This window comes from Coregonus clupeaformis, chromosome 10 (genome assembly GCF_020615455.1).
Source record: "Coregonus clupeaformis isolate EN_2021a chromosome 10, ASM2061545v1, whole genome shotgun sequence".
Classification (NCBI taxonomy): domain Eukaryota; kingdom Metazoa; phylum Chordata; class Actinopteri; order Salmoniformes; family Salmonidae; genus Coregonus; species Coregonus clupeaformis.
In genome coordinates, this window is record NC_059201.1 from 19,624,217 (window position 1) to 19,649,716 (window position 25,500).

Here is a 25,500-nt window from a genome sequence, read left to right on the forward strand (position 1 = left end):
CCCCAGATCGAGGGAGATTATCAGTGGTCTTGTATGTCTTCCATTTCCTAATAATTGCTCCCACAGTTGATTTCTTCAAACCAAGCTGCTTACCTATTGCAGATTCAGTCTTCCCAGCCTGGTGCAGGTCTACAATTTTGTTTCTGGTGTCTTTTGACAGCTCTTTGGTCTTGGCCATAGTGGAGTTTGGAGTGTGACGGTTTGAGGTTGTGGACAGGTGTCTTTTATACTGATAACAAGTTCAAACAGGTGCCATTAATACAGGTAACGAGTGGAGGACAGAGCAGCCTCCTAAAGAAGAAGTTACAGGTCTGTGAGAGCCAGAAATCTTGCTTGCTTGTAGGTGACCAAATACTTATTTTCCACCATAATTTGCAAATAAATTCATTAAAAATCCTACAATGTGATTTTCTGGAAAAAATATTCTCAATTTGTCTGTCATAGTTGACGTGTACCTATGATGAAAATTACAGGCCTCTCTCATCTTTTTAAGTGGGAGAACTTGCACAATTGGTGGCTGACTAAATACTTTTTTCCCCCACTGTACATATATATATATATATATATATATATATACACACACAAAAGTATCTACCTCAATTACCTCGTTCCCCTGCACATCGACTTGGTACTGGTACCTCATGTATATAGCCAAGTTATCGTTACTCATTGTGTATTTATTCCTAGTGTTATTATTTTTCTATAATTTTTCTATCTGTATTGTTGGGAAGGGCCCGTAAGTAAGCATTTCACTGTTAGTCTACACCTGTTGTTTACAAAGCATGTGACAAATACAATTTCATTTGAAACAGAAAATACATTGTATTGTTTATGTCTTATGATAATAAGAGCAGAAATTGTTAGCATCTAGAAATAGTATTTATTTTCATGTATGGCTTGGCCTTCTAGTCATCAATTAATAGGTTTCCAAGGCTTGTGCACACAGCTTCAAGATCCCCCCGGACTGACCGCAATCAACCATAACTGACTCCACTGGCAACATTATGTGTCACATTAGGCTGCCATTAGCAAAGTTAACAACCAGTCTACCCATATTAACGTATGGAAGGGCCGAGGGCCACGGTGTAACGGAAAGTTGATGTAACTGTATAAGACATGTGCATTGAGGAAGTCTCTAGATGGACATGGTCAGTAAAAGGAGAACCTGACATGAATAGTAACAATGTGAAAATGTTGCTGCTAAGGCTGTTTCTGGTAACAGACCCACTTTCAACTCACTCTTTCTGCTCACACTTCCAACACACAATTTCCTATTCCTGCTAACTCTCTCTCTACTGCAGTGCAGTCTAACCTGATCAAGCCAGGTTCAGGTAACAGAGATGCCTGACAGGCAGCCTGCTGGGTGTTAGCTGTTATATCCCCAGCTTTTCAGACCACCTTCTTCACAGCTCTGTGAGCAATCTGGGAACTACTGGCCAAGGCTTTTAAGAAAGTGGTCGGAGCGGTTCTCAATTCAAAAGACTGCCATCTGAGCTACATTCAAAAAAAGGCCACCACTTCCAGAAAATTCACAAAGGCATATCATTATCACCACTACTCATTAATGGCTAGTTTCAAGCCCTGCCAAGAACTTCTAGAGTGACAACACATCACAAATGTACATAAAAATGGGCATGTAATTTTACGGTGATAGCAACTGGGGGTATTGTCTTTACTATGATGGGATAATATATCCTCTGTGCTGCTTTTATTGTCACTTGGGATGGCGCATTTCATTCACATGAATGTAGCCCTGTCTCCTTTACATGAACGTACTTCCGTGATCGACTGTGTTCAGTGTTACTCATCTGTTTAATTTAAGCACCACCCTCCCCTGGCTCCGTCGCACAAGATACTAGTCTTTGATCTTGGACTGGAAATACAACTTGCTCTAACTGTATCAGACAAATGACACCATTATGATTTAGTGCTGATGTAAAACTGGATGGTCGTAAATTGAGAGCAAATACACGTTCCCAAAATATCAAGGCATACCAGGATGAAGGCACCCTAGGTGTAGGAGTTAATCTCACACACGCACGCACCCTAGCGCCAGACGGTGCGTTACATATCTCCAGCTTCACCTTGATATGAGAGAGAGAGAGAGAGAGAGACCGAGGAGAAATAGACAAGCGCTGACTCACAGCTCAAAGTGACCACTGAATGCAATCAGATCAGACTCCTGGGTCTCAGATTAATGTCCTTAGTTATGCAAGGAGCCAGTCCAGAAAAAGCAACTCCTCAGTCCACATTAGAAACCTTTCTCTCCATACATATTCATCATGCTCAGGGAACCCAAACCCAGCTAGAGAAGATGAGCCTTTTAAAGACCACGGCTATTAAATGATTCAATAACTGTTATGAAACACCAGGGATCTTATGTAAATGAGAGGGGAGGAGGAATCATACATCACAGGCCGTTAGAGGTGTGAGGTGAAAGTATAAGAGCAGTTGTGGAATGTTTGAAGTGGATAATTTAGAGAGAGAGAGAGAGAGTAATGTTAGAGAAGAGTCATACAAAAAGAGAGAAAGAGAGGGTGGAGTGTTGGGAGGAAGAACGAGAGAGAGGTGGAGAGAAGGAGAGAATCATAGTACTATATTTAGGGAGCTACTTTGTACTATGAAAGTGAATGATTGAGATGGCACCATGCCCCACTGTGTGGGGTAGTTGTTGTACTTACGAGAGGGAGAGGGTGAAGTGGAAGCGCTGGCGGAGTCCCTTGAAGGTGAGGAACGACTGCAGGGGGAAGTTCCTGGTGGTCATCTCACAGTAGGGCTTTTCATAACCGCCAGACGGGCACTCACATTTGAACCCTCCCACCAGCAGGTTCACACAGGTGCCCCCATTCTTACACACAGCTGGGCCGCAGCGCCCGGAGCGGGATGACAGCTCACACCGCTTGCCTGGAGGAAGAGAGATGGGTAGGAGGAAGGAAAGAGAGACCAGTCAGAATTACGACTATCAGGGTGACAAATTACAGTGCCAGCCCTGGACAGCCTATGTGGGTAAAAAAATGAAATTGGTCCTCCCTTCCAGTTCAACTTCGATAGTGTCTATTCTCACCACACCACTGCTGCTGTTTAATATGGGGCAAGACAAGCTGCATTACGCCTCAAGAACTTACCACATGAGCCTTCTCCGTGAGGGAGGGGGGGGGGGGGGGGGAATGTGAGAGAGAGGCAGAGATGGAGAGAAAAGGTCAAAGGACACAGCAAGGAAGAGACAGATTTCAGACACAGACGCAGGGAGAGAGAGAGAAAGCGAGCGAGCTATGGCAATGGGAAACTGTTTCACTGTTAGTAAGCCTTCATGCTTTGTGTAGCCCTGCCCTGTGCACTGCTTACAACTTCTATTTGTCTCCAGTCTCTGGATGAGGGGCTGCAGTTGCTATGGCGAGACTGCACGCCTCCTTGCACGAGTTGGAATGTGTGTCAGAGCCACGCGGTAGCGCGGAACACTTCCGCTGTGTGTAGAGTTACTGTACTGTTCACACCACACAGAAAAATACAACATCTCTACAGACTATAAATACAGTCGTGGTCAAAAGTTTTGAGAATGACACAAGTATTGGTATTCACAAAGTTTGCTGCTTCAGTGTTTTTAGATATTTTTGTCAGATGTTACTATGGTATATTGAAGTATAATTACAAGCATTCCATAAGTGTCAAAAGCTTTTATTGACAATTACATTAAGTTTATGCAAAGAGTCAATATTTGCAGTGTTGACCCTTCTTTTTCAAGACCTCTGCAATCCGCCCTGGCATGCTGTCAATTAACTTCTGGGCCACATCCTGACTGATGGCAGCCCATTCTTGCATAATCAATGCTTGGAGTTTGTCAGAATTTGTGGGGTTTTGTTTGTCCACCCGCCTCTTGAGGATTGACCACAAGTTCTCAATGGGATTAAGGTCTGGGGAGTTTCCTGGCCATGGACCCAAAATGTCGATGTTTTGTTCCCCGAGCCACTTAGTTATCACTTTTGCCTTATGGCAAGGTGCTCCATCATGCTGGAAAAGGCATTGTTCGTCAACCAAACTGTTCTTGGATGGTAGTTGTTCTCGGAGGATGTGTTGGTAACATTCTATATTCATGGCTGTGTTCTTAGGCAAAATTGTGAGTGAGCACACTCCCTTGGCTGAGAAGCAACCCCACACATGAATGGTCTCAGGATGCTTTACTGTTGCCATGACACAGGACTGATGGTAGCGCTCACCTTGTCTTCTCCGGACAAGCTTTTTTCCGGATGCCCCAAACAATCGGAAAGGGGATTCATCAGAGAAAATGACTTTACACCAGTCCTCAGCAGTCCAATCCCTGTACCTTTTGCAGAATATCAGTTTGTCCCTGATGTTTTTCCTGGAGAGAAGTGGCTACCTCGCTGCCCTTCTTGACACCAGGCCATCCTCCAAAAGTCTTCGCCTCACTGTGCGTGCAGATGCACTCACACCTGCCTGCTGCCATTCCTGAGCAAGCTCTGCACTGGTGGTGCCCCGATCCCGCAGCTGAATCAACTTTAGGAGACGGTCCTGGCGCTTGCTAGACTTTCTTGGGCGCCCTGAAGCCTTCTTCACAACAATTGAACCTCTCTCCTTGAAGTTCTTGATGATCCGATAAATGGTTGATTTATGTGCAATCTTACTAGCAGCAATATCCTTGCCTGTAAAGCCCTTTTTGTGCAAAGTAATGATGATGGCACGTGTTTCCTTGCAGGTAACCATGGTTAACAGAGGAAGAACAATGATTTCAAGCACCACCCTCCTTTTAAAGCTTCCAGTCTGTTATTCTAACTCAATCAGCATGACAGAGTGATCTCCAGTCTTGTCCTCGTCAACACCCTCACCTGTGTTAACGAGATAACCACTGACATGATGTCAGCTGGTCCTTTTGTGGCAGGGCTGAAATGCAGTGGAAATGTTTTTTGGGGATTAAGTTCATTTTCATGGCAAAGAGGGACTTTGCAATTACTTGCAATTCATCTGATCACTCTTCATAACATGCTGGAGTATATGCAAATTGCCATCATAAAAACTGAGGCAGCAGACTTTGTGAAAATTAATATTTGTGTCATTCTCAAAACTTTTGACCACGATTGTTCACAGGGCTTGTGTTGTACATACTACAGCCAATCACAGGATTCACATTCTAAGACAATTAAGGGCATCCTTTGTTTTACTACTGTTGTAGGGTGTATTCATTCATTCATTCATTTATTCATTCAACTGCAAGGTCGTTGTGGTCATTATAGATTAAGCTTTGATAAGATGTGGATAAGAATGGGATTAAAACATTTTATCCTATGATGCATTGCCATTACAGTAGTCAGCATTGTACCGTGGTGGGCTACACAGGCAGAAGAACAGTCACTTTGCCCTGGCGAACTATGACAATTTGTTGTTGTTTTCTTGTTGATGGCGCTTGGGGACACTTGGCTACTGCTAGTAGAAAAAACTAACTGCATGAGTCGTGTGGAAATTAATCAGCGACTCGCCTCAGGCAACAAGTTACTTCTGTCTCTAAACAAATTAGGGCAAGAGGGGACATTAGTCAGGGCTTGATGTGGTCAAGCATTGCTGCAGCCAACACTGGGCTACTGTAGGAAAGTGGGACACTGGGATAGTACCGGTAGTCTACTTCCTCTAAAGTCACCTTGGGCCTCATTTTCACTGAGGAGGCTTCAAAGTTAAATGTGATGTATTCTTCTTTATTCAGTTATAATTATACGCCAGCTCAATTTAAAAAAACAATTATAGTAGAAAAAACAAGGGGGGGAAGGGGCTTTTGATTTTGTGGTTGAGTTACTAAGAAGACATTGCAATCCTCGAACAATCAGAAAGGAGAAATGGTAGCATTCTGTTTACTTCAACATACCTACCAGCTCAGCTACACATATTAAACTGTACTGGCTATATCCCATGTAAGTGACTATCCAGAAACCGTACAGAAGACAGTAAGAGACATTATAGTGAGCATCCGGTCTCCGCCCTGCAGTCACCTGAGCCTGTTCTGTTGTCTATACGGTAACCTGGGAATAAACAGGGCCAATGTTTTTCTGTCAGGCATCCCACTGGGACACCCTCCCACCACAGGTGCAGGTTCCTGGAACAACAGCTCTCAGTTGCTAGGTGAGCTGGGCAGTGTGAGGGTGGGAGGAGCTTGCAAAAATAAATAAATTGAAAGCATTTCCTACCCCTGCCCTCTCCAACTCTCTGTTTACCGCAAACATTAATCATTAAGGCTGTCAAAATGTGCAGGGACACGGGAGATGGTGCCAGTTTTAGGCAGGAGGAGACACACCACACACTTTAAACTACTCAAGCATGGTAAATATCAATGAGAGAAAGTGTATCATTTTGTGGCAATCCAATAGATATAAAACCGTCAATTCAACAGCTCTAAAGGCAACATACTGTGGAGAACTTGACAAAATGGACCTCTAAAATCATGTGGCACATTGAATTACAAGCATTTTCCAAATGAAATGTTTGTTGGATTTCTCCTCAAATTTTACCATATATTAACATGTAATGTTTTCATGAGGGCCTTGAAAGGGTAACCTTATTAAACTATTAACAACACACTAATGCCAGAGCATGCAAGCTCACACACACACACACACCCGCCTTGTCTCCAACCACCATATCAAAACTCCCCAGTTGACAAGCCATTCAGATGAAAAAAATGGGGTTCTGTTCTCTTCAGCGGAGGTGAGACAGAGGTGCTTATCAAACACAACAACAGCCAATGAATCACACAATAGATATGAATCAGCAGAAGAATAGGCACACACAGACTCCATTCACAGTCTCAGCCCATAGCTGGCATCATCTCCACTGATCTTTATATAATCTAATGTGGTGATAAGAGTCAATGATTACCATGACTGATTCATATGATCCTTAGATTAGTGTAATTGTTCAGCTGCGTCTTTTAAAACAATGGTGTGTGAATAAGCAGGGGGATTAAATGGCGGGCTGTAACTAACTCCTCCTGCTGAGACTCCTCTACAGACCTCCTAAAGTGGAACAGTGGTTTCTGTGCTGCTAGGTAACTGAGTGAAACAGAGTGGGATAGAGTCCTCATATGGGCACAGTTTCTCCCTCAGGACGTGAAGGCATAGAAGGAAGGGAGGTAAGATAACTCAACGCTGGGACGGCTCAACACTACACGGTCCTGGCACTATCTGCAGGGCTTACTCAAAACAACACCAACCCACCAATCATACTGAGAGCTTGCTGGGAGAATACACTTCATTTATTCAGTTACAGCTAACCTGGTGTGACTACCATGTAAAATCAGGTAGGGGTGAATCAAGGCCATGTAGAATTGTTTTCTATACCTCATCCACTGATTCCATTCACTAGTAGTGAAGGTGAGAGAGTGGTATAACTGTGATCCCACCGTGCCAAACCCATCATAGCATGTGCCAGGGGATGAACCTGGACCAGATAACAGGCTTACACGAAGCAACAATGATGCTTTTTATAACTAGCTAGACCAGAGGTGAGGGGACTAAAACCGAGACTGTAGGAGCGTTATATGAATAACAGTATCTAATATCTCACAAAACACAATCTATGATCACAATTCTGCCTAATTCAAATTCAGTTGGGGTGATACTGGAGGCTTTCCATGAGGCATTCCTACTACATGCTTTGATTATTTAATTGATTAATACAACTTCAAACACTGAAATATAAAGCTTTCAGCATTTGTGTACTGAAGGCTACTGATAGAACTAACCACAACATAAAGAATGCTTGATTAGATCAAAGCATCTGCCTCTAACCCTAGGAAGCTCTTTGCCACCTTCTCCTCCCCCTCCCCCCTCCTCCCTCTCTGTGGATGACTTCGTCAACCATTTTGAAAAGAAGGTTGACGACATCCGATCCTCGTTTGTTAAGTCAAATGACACTGCTGGTCCTGCTCACACTGCCCTACCCTATGCTTTGACTTCTTTCTCCCCTCTCTCTCCAGATGAAATCTTGCGACGGCCGGCCGCCCAACAACCTGCCCGCTTGACCCTATCCCCTCCTCTCTTCTCCAGACCATCTCCGGTGACCTTCTCCCTTACCTCACCTCGCTCATCAACTCATCCTTGACCGCTGGCTATGTCCCTTCCGTCTTCAAGAGAGCGAGAGTTGCACCCCTTCTCAAAAAACCAACACTCGATCCCTCTGATGTCAACAACTACAGACCAGTATCCCTTCTTTCTTTTCTCTCCAAAACTCTTGAGCGTGCTGTCTTTAGCCAACTCTCTTGCTATCCCTCTCAGAATGACCTTCTTGATCCAAACCAGTCAGGTTTCAAGACTGGTCATTCAACTGAGACTGCTCTTCTCTGTGTCACGGAGGCTCTCCGCACTGCTAAAGCTAACTCTCTCTCCTCTGCACTTGTCCTTCTAGACCTGTCTGCTGCCTTTGATACTGTGAACCATCAGATCCTCCTCTCCACCCTCTCCGAGTTGGGCATCTCCGGCGCGGCTCACTCTTGGATTGCGTCCTACCTGACCGGTCGCTCCTACCAAGTGGCGTGGCGAGAATCTGTCTCCGCACCACGTGCTCTCACCACTGGTGTCCCCCAGGGCTCAGTTCTAGGCCCTCTCCTATTCTCGCTTTACACAAAGTCACTTGGCTCTGTCATATCCTCACATGGCCTCTCCTATCATTGCTACGCAGACGACACACAATTAATCTTCTCCTTTCCCCCTTCTGATAACCAGGTGGCGAATCGCATCTCTGCATGTCTGGCAGACATATCAGTGTGGATGACGGATCACCACCTCAAGCTGAACCTCGGCAAGACGGAGCTGCTCTTCCTCCCGGGGAAGGACTGCCCGTTCCATGATCTCGCCATCACGGTTGACAACTTCGTTGTGTCCTCCTCCCAGAGTGCGAAGAGCCTTGGCGTCACCCTGGACAACACCCTGTCATTCTCCGCTAACATCAAGGCGGTGACCTGATCCTGTAGGTTCATGCTCTACAACATTCGGAGAGTACGACCCTGCCTTACACAGGAAGTGGCACAGGTCCTAATCCAGGCACTTGTCATCTCCCGTCTGGATTACTGCAACTCGCTGTTGGCTGGGCTCTCTGCCTGTGCCATTAAACCCCTACAACTCATCCAGAATGCCGCAGCCCGTCTGGTGTTCAACCTTCCCAAGTTCTCTCACGTCACCCCGCTCCTCCGCACACTCCACTGGCTTCCAGTTGAAGCTTGCATCTGCTACAAGACCATAGTGCTTGCCTACGGAGCTGTGAGGGGAACGGCACCTCCGTACCTTCAGGCTCTGATCAGTCCCTACACCCAAACGAGGGCATTGCGTTCATCCACCTCTGGCCTGCTGGCCCCACTACCTCTGCGGAAGCACAGTTTCCGCTCAGCCCAGTCAAAACCGTTCGCTGCTCTGGCACCCCAATGGTGGAACAAGCTCCCTCACCACCTTCCAGAGACACTTGAAACCCCACCTCTTTCAGGAATACCTGGGATAGGATAAAGTAATCCTTCTACCCCCCCTTACCCCACCCCAAAGAAAAAAAAAAAAAGAAAAAAAACATATTGTAAAGTGGTTATCCCACTGGCTATAAGGTGAATGCACCAATTTGTAAGTCGCTCTGGATAAGAGCGTCTGCCAAATAACGTAAATGTAAAGTAAAAGAGTCTGCAGCAGCAACAACCTTGTTGTACTGGAGCCTCCTTTCACATGTTGGGCAGAGTGTAGAAATATGCTACAGTGCAGTATACTGTAGTGAGATGGGGGCTGAGGAGATGGTGTATAAAACATGCTAAGGTAAGAGCTAAAAGTAGGTTATTGTATGTGAGTATTTTCAGTCCATTTGTCCTGTACCAGACTGAGTCAGCCAGGCTTAATCATTGGCTCAGTCCTTCCCAATGTGAGTGAAATTAATGGCTGCTCTGATCTGTTATTTTTCTCGCTTTCCATCATACTGCCATCTGGCAACGCCCACGGGCCCCAGCAGTTCCACACCACACACAAGCACGCGAACACAGACACACATAGGTACGCACACACACAGCAATTCAGCATTTACCTACCCACCCACATGGAGCAGGCAATTCAGCACCTACACACACACACACTTCCTTACACACACACACACGGAGCAGCCAATTGACCCCCCCACACACATACACAGTGGCTCTCAGCACAGTGGGAGAGTGTCAAATCCAACAGTCAGTCATGTTGAACAGCAGGAGCTGTAGATTACATCCAGGACAAACCCATCAACCCAGCCCAGTGTTGGATAAATCTGGAGAGGAGACAGGTTGACTTCTCTCTCAAAGGCCTTGTTTGAGCAAATATTAGAGCAAGCCTGAAAATGGTGATTCATACATCATAAATAAATCAGCTAACACAGGCGTACTGTATGTCTGGATCATATTACTACTCTGATTACCCAGCAGGTAGGCAGGCCCAATAGATTAAGTTGAAATGAGCTAGCCCGCTCAACGCGGTACAGACTCTGATCTAAGTGAGATTGATGAGGATTACTCTGCTGAGCTGACATGGCTCACACACACACACAATCATCCTCCACAGTTCAGCTCTCACACACCCACAGCAGTGCGGACCATGTGAAAGAGTGGTCCTCAACCTGAACCTCTGAGTGACACCCACTCACTATTAGAATAACATATTCTGTTCTCCGACACAATCACACAATTGGAATGTGTCCAATGGAAGTGGCAGAACACTGTTTATATTGATCTAGCATGATATATAAGATACCCTTAAGTGTCTAATCCACTGAAGAGACCATAAGAGACTACCACTATAATTGACCACCATTGTAATCAGTGCCGTTGGCCCATTTAATTAGCTGCATAGACCTGGAGGGAATTCCAAAGCCAATATGATATCCTAAAATATTGGCAGCAAATTCTGAAAGGGGCATTCTATCTGTGAAATAAATTGGAGTGGAGACTGCAGGGTTAATTGAGGGTATCATTTCTAGAGATGATAGATAGATAGAGATCATTGCATTTCAAAATGTGGTGGTGGATATGAGTCCCTCACTGTAGTGCTGCAGAGCTGAAGAGAATATCTGAAGCCAAACTAAACTAAATGCCCTCTACCTAGCTAGCTAACCTACTTCATCTGCCGTTGATGCCATCTGTGTTCCAGAAACACAGAGCTACAAAAACGCAATGCTTGACAGTCAACATTTTCATAGTGATAAGGTTCAACAAGGTCTGGTCATGCCAAGATTTGAACCACACAAGATGGTATGGTTTTAAACTGTATACACTGTTTATTAAATGGAGATAACCCACTGGTCTAGTAGAAGTGACAATAATGATGTACATGTAAGTACAACCCCTTAAAAGGGATCCCAGAAAAGACAACTGAATCCATCTTTCTAGAAAGGAGCGAGAATCCAACCACATTTCATGCTTTTATCTAACTAGAACAGCAGTTAACTTCAAAGAACATAGTATAGGGCACATAGGGAGAGAGCAGGGCTTGGGTGATATTCAATTAACTCATACAACTCCATAACCCTTTGATAAAGCAGAGGGCAAAGACTCTGGTAATCACTCATATTAGCATATTTCCATTCCCTTCTCATTCTCCCCATCCACTCTTAGTGTGTCTATGTCTCACACCGTCAGCAGAGAGAAACCAGATCGTCTTTGATATTTTCCGGCTATGCATAATATTTGGAGCAGTGTGCGCATAATCTTTCCTTCCTAAATCTGCTTTAAGTGGAAAAAGAAGACTAAAAGCGAACCCATTTGAGATTGGGGCTGAGATAGTAATGCATAACATCAGAGTACCTCATTATCTTCTAAAAATGGAAGCTTTTAAAAGCTCTTCCTTTGCACCAATCCTCACAGCCCACCGTCTCTACAGTGTATTCTTTGTTACACTTTTCCATCCCAGGTATTTTTACCAGGGGGCATTGTTAAGACAGGAAGACACACACTCTCCTTCTCCCGCTCCATCTGTAGCCATCCATAATTCAGCACTTCCTTCCATTATTCCTCTCAGAGCTATTCTGCTGCTGACCGGCCAAATTGCTATTGTTTTCCCCCACTCAGACACAATCATCACTGTAATGCTACAGGCTCTACATGACCTCAGTTCCAGAGAGGCCCCAGGAAGGCAATACCAAAGATACCGGTAACTAACCCAAGATATCTCATCGGCGTCATTTCCAATGGGAGCAAATTAAGCATAGTGGGCAGAACAAGCAAGGAGGTGGGCAGAGCCAAGGACGACCTAGCGAGATCCTATTGGCCCGTTTTAGCATGTATTTGCATATTTCCATTAGGGAACACCTTCTCTGTGAAGTGCGCGTGTGCAGTAACTCAATTCGCCCTTGCACTCGGAACAACACAATGTTTTGAAACTTTGGGAAAGGGTCAAGTCTACAAAACTTAGTTCACTCTGTTCATAACAGTTTCTAGTTTTGGGAACAGAAAACTGTATTGAGATTTAATGTTTAAATCGATACTGAAAATTTGCAGAATGTCGGCCAAGTTTCATCTAGCTCCATCTTCTCTCACCATATTTGGTGGTGAGGGAATGTTTTAAAATGGATGCTTCAGATTTATATATCCTCTGAGACATCTTACTCCTCTGAGACATCTGTGACAATACCACACACTGGTGCACCATGGACCTGGCTCGTCTTTATAGCACTCATATTGTAAGACCCTGATGTTAGCTCAACCAAAACAGAATGTGTCGTTGATCCAGACTCCCTCCCACACATACTTCCCTTATACCAGTTCATAATCTTTCATTGATCCCTGCTGTATGGTATGTTTTTTAATTTTCAACTCACACACAGACTGCACTTTTCATTCTCCCCGACAGTGGGGAAGGGTAGGAAGTATGAACAGTTAACCGGCTGGCGCATGTTTAAGGCACTCCCATCTTATTGGTCTAGGGATTATTAAATCAACTTGTCATCACTCTGCCTTTGTCCAGCTGAACGGGTTTCATCACTGTACAGGCCCTTAGACAGGCTGTAACATGTCAGGGTCAATATATTGACCCGAGGGTAGGACGGAATTAATGAATGATGATGTATAGATCCATAGAATTTCCCATGGGACATTAGATATGAAAATGAACTTTATGACCACTTGGCAAGAATTATGTTTCATATTCACATTGTTGTGTCTATGACCGGTATGAGGCTATTCACTATAAATACAGGAGATGCACACACATTCAAAATCATCTCTTTAATTTTTCAAGCGTTTTGCTATGTGTGAAATGTACGTTTGTTTGTTTGTTTATTTATTTATTTGGATCCCCATTAGCTTTTGCAAAAGCAGCAGCTACTCTTCCTGGGGTCCACAAAAAACACAAAACATGACAAGTACCAAAACACGGATACACTGATAGACAAGGACAGTCACACAAATTTAAAATACAACAAGAAAATGGTGTGTTACAGTATGTCTGTGTGCGCTTGTATGTCCCCTCACAGTCCCCGCCATTCCATGAGTTGTCGTTGAATCTGTTTTTAAAGGTAATTTTGCTGTTTGCTTGAGTGATTGGAGAGTTCCATGCGATCATGGCTCTGTATTAAACTGCGTTGCCGTGAATTAGTTTTGGACTTGGGGACTGTGAAGAGACCCCTGGTAGCATGTCTTGTGGGGTATGTATGGGTATGTTATTTGATAATGCAGACGATCTGTAATTTTCGTCACAGTAATATTTCTCATAAAAACTACACAAGAAGCAGTTACTCTCTCGTCAACCCTCAACCAGGAAAGACTGGCATTCATGTTGTTGATGTTAGTTCTGTATGTGCAGTCAAGGGCAAGGCGTGTTGCTCTGTTTTGAGCCAGCTGCTGCTTTGCTAGGTCTTTCTTTGCTGCACTTGACCATATTACCGGACAGTAATCAAGATGGGACAAGACCAGGTCTGAACTAGTACAGTTGATTCTTGTGTCTTATAAGAGACATACCCCATCTTCACAACAACTTTGTCAATATGACTTGACCATAATAATTGACCATCCAATGTTCTACCTAGGAGTTTAGCTTCCTCAACTTGCTCAATGGTCACACCCTTTATGTACAACTCTAGTTGCGTTTTAGGTCTTAGAGAATGTTTTGAACCAAATACAATGCTTTTAGTGTTAGATGTATTTAAGGACAGTTTATATCTACGAAGTGAAATTTCTTATGAAACATCAAATCAAGAGAGACGTCACTCACCGGTATAGTCATCGAGGCACTCGCAGGTGTAGCCTCCCTCTCTGTTGAGACACAGGCCATGGGTTCCACAGGGTTTGGAGTAGCACAGGTCGATCTCTGTCTCGCAGTAGTCTCCTGTGAAGCCCGTGGGGCAGCGGCAGCGCAGCCCGGCGATGGGGTGGATGGGCCGGAACAGGATTGTGTCAGACGCCACGAAGGGTGCCAGGCTGTCGAACTTCAACACAGACACACACTTCATGTAGTTCTCGCAGGGCTCTCGCAGGCAGATGTTGTCATCGAAGGGCAGCACCTGCTGGGAGGAGATGCGGGCCAGCAGGCTGCGGTTCAGGTACAGCCTCTCTTGTAGCTCCTCAGAGCCAAAGAACTCTGTCCCTCCACTGGCCCCTGCTGCCCCTCTGCCCACGCTGTCACCCACCCGGGGTCCCCCTCCTCCCACCCGCAGGCCCTCACTGGGAGAGGGCACGGCCACAGACAGGCTGACGTTGAGGATGCGGGCGCTAACGTCCGTGTCGTCCTGGATGTTGAAAACCACCACGTCCTCGCGGTCAGCTGACAGCACACGGGCCACGCCCTCCAGGAACTGGGCCAATAGCAGGGACAGGAAGTGCTCCTGGGAGGTGTTGGCCAATCGCAGCGTGATGCTATTGGAGAGCATCTCGTCTGTGATGATGGTGACCTGGAGCAGACAATGGGCCGACACCGAGTGGATCCCATCTGACAGGAGAGGAAGAGAAGAGAAGCAGGGGACACAGTATTAATACTACAGAACCTGGATTTACATCACAAACAGTACTCAGGTTTTTTTCTGGATCTATAAGGGGCTTAGGTGGTGGGCGTGGCAGGAGGCTTGGCAATGGGTGCGGTTGGCCCATCAATGCAACTGAATTCAATCCGGGTAAGACATTTTTAGAGGCACCTCATCTTGGCAGCGGAGAGAATTTTGCAGTTTAAGATTATTTCCTGCAATTCTATGCATTTTGCCAAGGCTAATGCGGTGTTCTTATGCTCAAACATTTTAACAAAATCAATGAGGGCCCCAATTTTTCAATTCTCCCGGACTGTTTAGCTTTTATTTTGGTGATTGTTAGTTCTTGAAGATTATAAAAAATATATATAGGTCGATTTGCTCTTCTACGTACTTTCTATCTGGTTTATACTGAAAGGATTTTTCCATCCCCAAAATGTATAATAATAATTTTTAAAAACTCAGTTTGGACTTAGGGGGTCAGAAAAAATAAATAATAATATGACTACAACTCTCCTAGACTGATCAACATTCTCTAGTAACTACCTTTTCTGCGTGTATTCACAACACAGATATCCATCTCCCTGCATCAAAAAGGGTGAATAAGATAAGACTATTCAGTTGTCTGTATAATGAGCTATACACATCTGAAATGTCCTTTCCCCTTCACATACAAGGACAGCTCATCCTCCTCTAGCCTTTACTACTGTTTGAAACGCCATCCCCCAGATGGAAATCCATTATCAATTCCTTCCCACGGCCTTGCATTACAAAATACATCTCAGCCCACATTTCCTTCAAACCATATTGAGTGATTCCTTTAGTAAGCTGATTTGCAGAACTCATTCCGGTTACTGTAAACCACATTGACAACACAGGGAAAAACTTCTTATAAAGAAAATACCATCTTGAGAGGACTGCCCAGTGAGTGAAATTATAATGAAAAGAACCCAGACAGACTCATCATCAGAAATAACAAGAAACAAAAAGTGGAGTAACAAGTAAGCCATTTCGCTAACAAGCAGAAAAGTCCCATTAATATGAAGCCATTCCAACTTTAAGGATCCTCTCATCAAGAGAACTCTTACACAACATCAGTGCTAGCATTGAAATAAGACATGGGCTGAACCTGAACAATATCCCAGGTAGCTATAACCTAGGTCTCCATTAAAAATAGATGCCTTCAGACTGCAAATGTATTCAAAGAGCAGAAATACATAATGTATCCTGTTGTTCAGAACTCCCTGATAGTAGCGGTGCGTGGATACAATAACCGGGGAAGCAAAGCAAGGAAAAAAATGCCATATTACAACCTGTGTTGTGATAATTGCATTGTTTGCTCTACAACCTGTTAGTTCATATGCCTCGACACCACAATATATAGGCCTAAGGTCTAGACAATAAGAAGACAGTGGCAGAATAAATTCAACCACACATTTGTTTCATCACTAAACCTTGCTCGCTAGCCTAACTTCCTTTCATGGTTAATGATACGCCAGGCCAGCTAGTTAACATTATCCTACTACATCTACTGTAGCTACATGTTGAACTTCCATCCTCTCAGGCCAGGGGCACAATGTATGAATGTATGGTTGGATCAGAATTGCCGTTATAAATCATTGGCCAGTACGGATAATTAAGTAAAACCACAAGCTTCTGATGTAATTGGTGTGAAGCCAAATCCAAATGGGTTTCCCTTGACACTTTTTTTTGGCGCACCAGGCCCTTCACAGCTGAGCTCACTCAGTTTAGCTCAACGCTGATTGGTTATTATTTTATTGTCATACTCTTTTTGACCAGACAGCATCAGATAGATGGGCTACACATACTGAGACAGAGGGGCGCTGTTTCGCTCGCTCGGATGCTTTCTCCGGTGAGATACATGCAGCCTTATGCCAATTGAAGGAAATGTATGAAACAAAGAGATGAAAGAAATTATGTTGTATGTTTTTCTCTTGGTCCATTTTTTTGGGGAAGCCTGGCTTCCCTTAGCATCCGTGAATACACGCCACTTCTCCTGACAAGCCAACATGATCCTAGTTCAGGAATTATAAGTTAGACAATAAGGCCCTCTCCCATATCATCCAACCATCTCAAATAGACTCTGTGGTTGAGACATTTGTAAGGATTTGTAGGTATACAATACATTTATACAACGTATTACTGGTGTAATTGAGGTTCTCTGTTACAGTATCATCCCGTCTCCTGTCTCCATCTGTCTGGATCTTTGTGAAAATCAATAGATAAAATTGTCAGAAAAAGATCTGAAACCTATTCTTGACTCTGTTACACATTTTATCTGCAGCGTTGTGTGTTTAAGGTCTGTGTGTTTAAGGTCACCAGAGAGAGAGAGGGTCTGTTTGTAACAGTGTTTGCTAGTCTGTTGCCTGAAGGGCAAACATAAAACACGCCTAATCAAATCAAACCTGTCATGAAAACAAGCCCCAGCCTCGTACTCCTCTTCCCTTTCCACTGTAATCAATAGTCTCTTTGTCTGGGGGCTCTGGATGTGGGCCAGGGAACAGAACAGAACCCCTCAGCTCAGCTCTGGTGGAGGAGAGAACCCAAACAACCACACAAACAGGCAGCAACACTGTGGAAGCTACCAGATCCCAGGCTGGCACAGGGCATGTTTAAACACCCAGTGCCAAAATGAGAGAGAAAGTGGGAAGAGAGAGTAGAGAAGCAAGGAGCAGAGAGAAAGGAAGACTGAGCAGCATGTTTGACACCGCTTTAATCCTTCTGCTCCCAGTCAAGCCACTCCAGCACTGGAGTGAGGACTGGGAAGAAGGGGCACTTCTCTCTGACACACACACACACACACACACACACATACATCCATACATATCTGTGTTGTCTGCACACACAGAAATGCACTCACACAAACAAAATTGGAGAACGTGTCAGAGGGACATTAAAAATGGAGAACAGTCAGATGCTTTGGGAAAAAGGGGCAAAGCCGTGGCAAGGAGATTCAATTTAACATTTAATCTGTAGTGCCTCTGTGCCTTTTCCACACAGGCCTAGCTGTGTATATTGGCACGCCTTGTATCAATTTTGAAATGGTACCTGCACAGTAAAATTGTCCAGAGTTCTTGTCTGAGCAAGCTTATACCACATCCTATCCTTCAAGTCAACGTAGTGACGAGTGGCACTAGTGCCATATTTATCATGACAGCACTGAGCAAATGCAACAGAGCTCAACATAATTCAGCAAACTCATCCTCACACGTGGCAATTAAAATCTTGCTTTCGCTTTTTAATCTTTGTTGACATTTCCATGCTGAATCATGTTACATGTCAGTCAGAAGACCTTCTGCAACTTTGATAAGTTACATAATTGAAAAAGAATGTAATATTTTGATTACATAACATATTTAGCCTATTTAACTCTGTATGCCTAGTTGCCTACATATACATATTAATTCAGAATTCACCACGATAATATAAAGCAAGATGTCAACTCTAATAAAGTAACACTAGTAGCGTATCACCTATGTTCAAGTCTGGCATTTTAGGATTCCTTCTTTCTTTGCCCATCATCACAGGCAGTCATGTAGCCACTGATCCCCAAATGGAGCAAGAGCCAGAAAATAGGAAAACAAAACACATGGAAGAGAGAAGCTTAAAGATTAGGCTAGTATCAGGAGAGCAGACATTCCCTTAATTATGTTCTCTGCCATGTGGCATTCTTGGATCAAGGTTTGGGTAGAGGTCCATGACAGACAAAGAGACTTGGAAACAGTATGCGAGAAGAATCTGCTCTTTAAAAGAAACTAGATCGTCCTTCAAAAAGGGGTGCCTCTAGAGAAGGAAGCTCTGCTTTGGGAACGGGTGTTGTTGTTGGGAAAGGGGGGTGGAGGGGACAAGGTGCCAGCTCTGGAGTGTGACACCCCTGCCAGCCCTATGGCTGACCCCCCCCCCCCCATGGCCTCTGGGTGCCAGGAATGCTCTCAACAGAGAAGTGGCGCCAGGGAAAGATTAAACACACACTGAGCCTGTATGAGCGCCAGGCCACCACTGTGTGTGTGTATGGCTGTGTGTGTATGTGTCAAGAGTAAGACAAAGCGTCTTCAGTAACAGAGCCCGCCAGACTCTCAATACAGTACATGTAAACTCTTCAGGGGTCAAGTTATTCCGATAATGTTGCTGTAAAGCTAGATCCCATTTATCATTTGATTATGTCAGAGAGTGAAATCCTTTTCTAACACTGTCCCTATTCTGTTCGGATCCCAAACTATTAGACATGACATACACAACATGACTTTATGTGATGGTTATCACACACCCTGACCTAGATCAACCCTGGGAGAAGCTCTTAACCTGACAGCCTGAGGGTGTCACAATAGAGGACCTCTCCACTTTATGGGAGATGTAGGCCATATACGCCCAAAAATGCTAACCTCCCCTGTTATTGTAATGGTGAGAGGTTAGCATGTCTTGGGGGTATGATATTTGTGCGTCTAACTTTCTCACTCATCATTATTCACGATTCACTCAGGATTATCCATAATCATGGTAGCATCCACATTAATGTAGATGTGTTTAGAAACATTATATTCTTATTTACAATAAACGTGACTCCAAAATGACACGTTACATTATTTAACATTCATTTCTATTGGGCACAAAATAAGAGTGCTGGAGTACAGAGTCAAAAACTAAAAATGTTCACTGTCCCAATACTTTTGGAGCTCACTGTACATCTGTTTGAACTTCTGTACATTGGAATATGTCATCCAAATACCTACTGTTGATGTGCTTGCTACTGTAAACTTACAGTGTGTGTGGGCTTACACATACAGCAGAGAACATGTTCTCAGGCTGGGGGGTTTGGGAGGCAAATAGACAACTTTCATTCTCTAAAATATTAATAGAATCCTGTTTCCAACCATCCGATGAATGTTTAATTGGACAGATTCAGCTCTCTTTGGTGCATTACTAAAGAAATGTCACCTCAACACAATGGAAAGTCTAAAAAGGATTGGATGATTTCCACTATCTGTAGCCAACACCATGATAAAATTACAGTTTGGGTCAGTTGAGCCTGGGTGCCAGCCTGTTAGGCAGCGAGTAGGCAGTCACCAAACAAGCCTGGCTCCCAGGCCAACTGCCAAAACCATGACAATTCAGGAAAAGTATATTGAAAATGTCTAAAGAATTTAAATGATTTGTGGAATTTGATTGAGGTGACCGACATCGAAATAGACAATGTCTGTCACCTCACGCTCAACGTAGCTACAAATGTTCACAATTTAAATTTCTTAGGTGAAATGGTGGCTTGAGAGAAATACCAGAGAAAAGTGAAGAGAGAGAAAGAGAGAAAAGGGGAGGGAGAGATAGGGACAAGAGGAGAGGTAGAGACTGAGGAAGAGATGGAGACAGAGAAGAGGAGAGCGGGAGACAACAGAGAAGCTCTTGAAGGAGTGTGCCCGGCCTAATTTGAGCAGTGCTCTACATCCCCGATGCCCAAAAAATGCCAGCCGAGTCACAGTGGATCAGGATCATGTGGGCAGTCACCACAATACTGAGGACAGAGATGTCCCCTATAGTGCGTCCATCCAGCCGCCCTATCCGCCTACAGGGAGTGACTCTCCTCTGCAGCTGGGACCTTACCCAGCCCTTCCTCAAAAATGGAAGACAGTTTTTCTAAAAACCCCTGATACATTGGGATAAATGTATACATACAGTCCAAAGGTGTAGATTAGACAGCAACTGTTGTTAGCCTCTAGCTACTGTAGAGGTCATACACTTAGCATAAAAGACTACCACATCAGTACAATGAATCATCATCATTGCTATAAATCGCATATTAATAGCACCTTTTAACCTGGTCTCAAAGCAGTTATACATCACACTGCTGTCATTACATACAGCAGGAATGTGTGAGTGTAAGCCAGGCATTACATCACGTGCTGATCTAGGGCAGATTGAGGCTGTGTCAAGCAGCAGATGTGTGTTCCAGTAGAGACGTGTGCCACGGCAGAGCAGAAGGTACCTCGGGGTTAGTGGGTAATGAGGTTGAGCAGAGCCACAGCCCAGAATCTTGGTTATTTCAACACCAGCAGACAGAGTATGTGTAACACGTGCTCCGTGCTCTGCCGACTGACTACATCAAAGCCACGGTCCCATTTCCAAGTTCAATAGAGAGCAAGGTCATAAATTAATCATCTGCTCTGAGAGAAAAAAGGCTACAGATATCTTCACACCCTCTAAAATCGCCAAGCTGAAACTATTGCATTTCTGTTATGGCTGCTAGTTTATATCAAGGTAGGAACATCAAAATTCACTGTTGGAACTTGTTTTTGTACAGTTTGAATAAGGGGCGCGCCGTATAAACTCTTGCACATATCGTCATTTCAGAGGCGATTTGTGTAACTCTAATTTCTGACGCTTTAATCTAATTAATCTGAAGTGGGTTGGGCTGGCACAATTAACGTATAACTGTAACTGACATTTATGGATAAAAATAAAAATAGTTTTTTTTGGAACGAACAGCTACTGAAGACGGGACAGCCGGGCATTCGTGTGGCAATTTGACTGGTAAACTCATGGGTACACTCGCAATGGCTGCATGGTACTGTGATGCAATCATTTCCATGGTAACATAACATTTTAATTAAAATGAAGTCAACTGATTTGGCTCATGCAATGGAATGTATTTTTTTGTAATGTCAGTTGAGTTGAATCACCAAATCACAGCACATATTTAAGTGATAATGCCCGATAAGCCGGTGTTTGGAGGATATATTGGCACGGGTGTTGTTAGGCCAGAGACGAAGTCGAGGGCGGGTAAACCGTGCCAATATATCCTCCAAACACCGGCTTATCGGGCATTATCACTTTTATACTTCGGGTTACCAACATATTCAAATAATGATTTACATATTTTCATTAAAAAAGTTATTTTGATTAATTTATTCATACCATTTCATCCTTCATCCTTCCGACACAAATCTAAGGTTGCTACCCAAGCCGGCTGGTCGTTCGTTATATTGGTTCGGTTGCCAGAGACGCGACCCAGTCGTTCAGTCTTTTTGTTCTGTATCTATGGACGCGACCCATTCGTTCGTTCTAAGTGTTCCATTGCCATACTGGCTGGCAACGTTCTTATCCCTTGCTTGCAAGCCAACTACGGCTAATTTACAGTCACGTCAAACGTAAAAAAGAATAACAACAGTAGCTGCATTTGCAATTGTTTAAGCTGTTTTCTAGTGACATTTATTTGGATACATCCATAACAATGAGCTAATGAGGCACGATTTCGTGTACAACACAGATAACACAATCACTTCAAACACTGACGCTGTAAAGACTGCAAACTAGCTGCACCTTGTTTCGCTTTACCTTTTTTCAATTTACATTTCTTTGTATATATCCATAAAAATGATGCCAGCTGATTCATGTTTTCGACTGGCTGAGAAACACTGCCTGCCTGTCTGTCTGTCTCGTCCCGACTCCTACACGTTCATTACTATGGGACAGCTGGAGATCGAATTTGAAAATTGAAACAATGTTGCAAATGTCGGAAAGACAATCAGCAAGGTGTATACAAATCTCCGCTGTTGAAAACAAAATGTTAGTCTAAAAGAAATGTGAGATAATGTCTAGATTATTTTTATAGTGGAGATCAAGTTTATAATTTGCCTGGCTGGGCTGATGAGACAGTGGATTGTGCAGTCAGATGGAACAGAGTAAATAGGCATTTTAACATCATAGATTTAGCCTGAGGTAACTTGTGGAATAGACACTGGCTGGAATGCGCTTTTAACCAATCAGCATTCAGGATTAGACCCACCCGTTTTACATTGACGGATACACTTCCTGCTTTTACTTCCTGCTTTGCTCCTCGCAGTGGCCGCCAGTCTACCCATTATGCCATCATTGACTTGAATGGGGACGCCCGTTCTATTCATTCTACTTCTATGGCAGCACATGCAGTCAGAAGCGGAGGAGAGTTAAAAATAATATATTATATTTTTGCTATTCAAACTTTTAATACGGTGACCGCAGTCATTCGGCTGTCCAATAACCGTCAAATTCCATGACAGTCACAGCCCTAGACGTGGGTGACCTAGGACCACTGTGGTAATTAAATACATTCATTATAGAGGGACTCCACTGCCCTTGGATGACCCTGGATAATTTATTACAGTTATTAAAGCTTCTTCAGGCTTGGGATTGTGGTAGTCATGGAACAGCTTCGTTCTGCCAGAACCTTGACAGAATTATAAGGCCCTTCTTCCAGTGGTCATTCATTACAGTCAGGCTCCATCAAAATAGAGACCTACTTTTACAAAAAGATGTGTCAGTGCACAGCCACATCAAAGTGATGCCTTTGATAAGAGGTATGCCATAGTCCATAAAGTTGAGTCTATGAAGTAGGCTACCTTTGGATTATCCACTCAGAGATGTTGGTGCCATGGACATGAAATTGTTAAAGGCATAGACTGGAACATTCTTTGACAAACTAAAGATTGGTTTCTAAAAAGGCTTGCTGGAGTTTCAGGAATTGATGTTTGCAAGGTGAAATCCACAATTCGGGAAGTTAACAAGTCTTAATGAGAGTATTTTGAGGCCTAGGTTGCCTAGGGTTTCATGGGAACTAAATTGAGTTCTCTTCCACCTGAACAGAACACTGACATACAGGACCAGAGAGCTCTCAGCAGGAAAGCAGGCCTAATCCACCGCTACAAGCCAATCAGCAAGCAGGGATCACGGTCCAATCAGAACTCCATCAAAGGAGTGGGGAAGTCAGTCCTCTGAGACATTAGTGGGGTTCACCTGGGTTAAAGATTTGAGGGGGGAGCAGCCGAGCAGGAGTTTACCACATGCTGCTATTGTAGACGGGGCATTGTAGCAGGGTAGGAGTTGGGAGGTTTAAATCTCTGACTGTGGTAGTAATAAAACCAGCAAGAGAGCCATTTGTTAGATCATGCTAATCAGTGGGCTTGGTTGCTCATTAAATCAGCCGAGCATGTTCACTTAGTGATGTTCTTTTAATTAAAAAGCTGAAATTTGAAATCCCGACGATCAAAAGGAAAAAGCGGCTCTTGAGAACGTATTAAAACATAATTGGGGAATGTGTTGAATTAACCAGGGCTGAAACATGAAACAGGCTGCAGTCGCTGCCTGCCAGCCTACATGATGGTTAGTTAGTTGTGGGTGGGGGTTACGACTTGGGGAGGGATGGAGCGAGGGAGCGGGAAGGGGGGGTCCTTGATGCTTTGCGCCAGCCACTCCTCTCCCATCCCCCACTGCATGGACCCCCGCAGGACCAGCAACGGCCAAAGTGACACTCCTCTTCTGGATACAGTCCCCCTAACGCCCCCCACCAGGCAGGCGACCAGACCCCCTCCCCAACAACGCTTCACATCACCATCTTTACTGTCCGCAATCCCACAATCCTCCTCAAGACCTCACCCTCACCACACATCCAATAAGAGTCTGTCTGACAACCCTGTAATGGACTGACTGAAGCTCAGACAACACAGCATGAAAGCTGATTTAATTCTCTAAGCTCCCACAATATTGTCCATTATCCAACACCAAGTGCACAATAAACCAAGAACGGAAGCAGAGGCAGTTAACTGCCACCTCTGAATGTAGACATCTGACTCAGAGACCAAACAGTCAAACCATATGGGCCCTGGAGTGATGGGAGAGTATACAAATTGTTTAAAAACTACACAAACTTAACTGTGGCTTGGATCCCTAACTAAAGCATACATTATCCTGTAAGGAGGGCAGATTGGTGATTGGTTTTGGACAATGTGCCCTTGGCCTCCAGCAGAGTGAAGGGGTTAATGGCTTGGTCCCATTGTTGGGAGACAGCTGCTGTATGATTAACATGAGCACTTCATATATCACACAGCGAGCCCACGTTGCCCCTCTGTGAGACTGAGGAGGGGTGACTATGGAGAGAGCATGTTCTAACTCCTACGCAACAGATTTGATGTAATTCATCTCGGAATGATGTAAAGCCAATTAAATTGCACAAAATTAATTCATTTGTTTGACAGCATCATAAAATGACTATGATGAATGCGGCCAAATGGATTAGTCGTCTTTGGTCTTTGTGTCTGCGTGCACGTATGTGTACATAAGGATGGTGTGAAATTAAGGGTTATACAGTGCCTTCAGAAAGTATTCATACCCCTTGACTAATTCCACATTTTGTGTTACAGCCTGAATTCAAAATGGCTGAATGTATTTACTTTTTCTCTCACCCATCTACACACACACACAACCCCATAATGACAAAGTAAAAAAAATGTGTTGACATTTTTGCAAATGTATTGATAATGAAATACAGAAAAAATTATTTACATAAGTATTCACAACGCTGAGTCAACACTTTACAATCACCTTTGGCAGCAATTAAAGCTGTGAGTCTTTCTGGGTACGTCTCTAAGAGCTTTGCGCACCTGGATTGTACAATATTTGCACATTATTCTTCAAGCTCTGTCAAGTTGGTTGTTGATCATTGCTAGACAGCCATTTTCAAGTCTTGCCATAGATTTTCAAGCCGATTTTAGTCAAAACTGTAACTAG

The 25,500-nt window shown here is 44.0% G+C and overlaps 1 protein-coding gene across 4 annotated transcripts in view; it reads right to left on the reverse strand.

The window, feature by feature from the left end:
• The window catches only part of LOC121575298 (cadherin EGF LAG seven-pass G-type receptor 2-like), a 76,227-nt gene that overhangs the window by 38,045 nt on the left and 12,682 nt on the right, over nucleotides 1-25,500 (reverse strand). For all 4 annotated transcript variants that reach the window (XM_045222870.1, XM_045222869.1, XM_045222871.1 and 1 more), the window contains exons 2-3: nucleotides 14,202-14,915; nucleotides 2,682-2,904 (exon numbers count right to left, since the gene is read on the reverse strand). In XM_045222870.1, coding sequence (XP_045078805.1) covers nucleotides 2,682-2,904; nucleotides 14,202-14,915 — 937 coding nt within the window. The remainder of the gene's footprint in view (nucleotides 1-2,681; nucleotides 2,905-14,201; nucleotides 14,916-25,500) is intronic.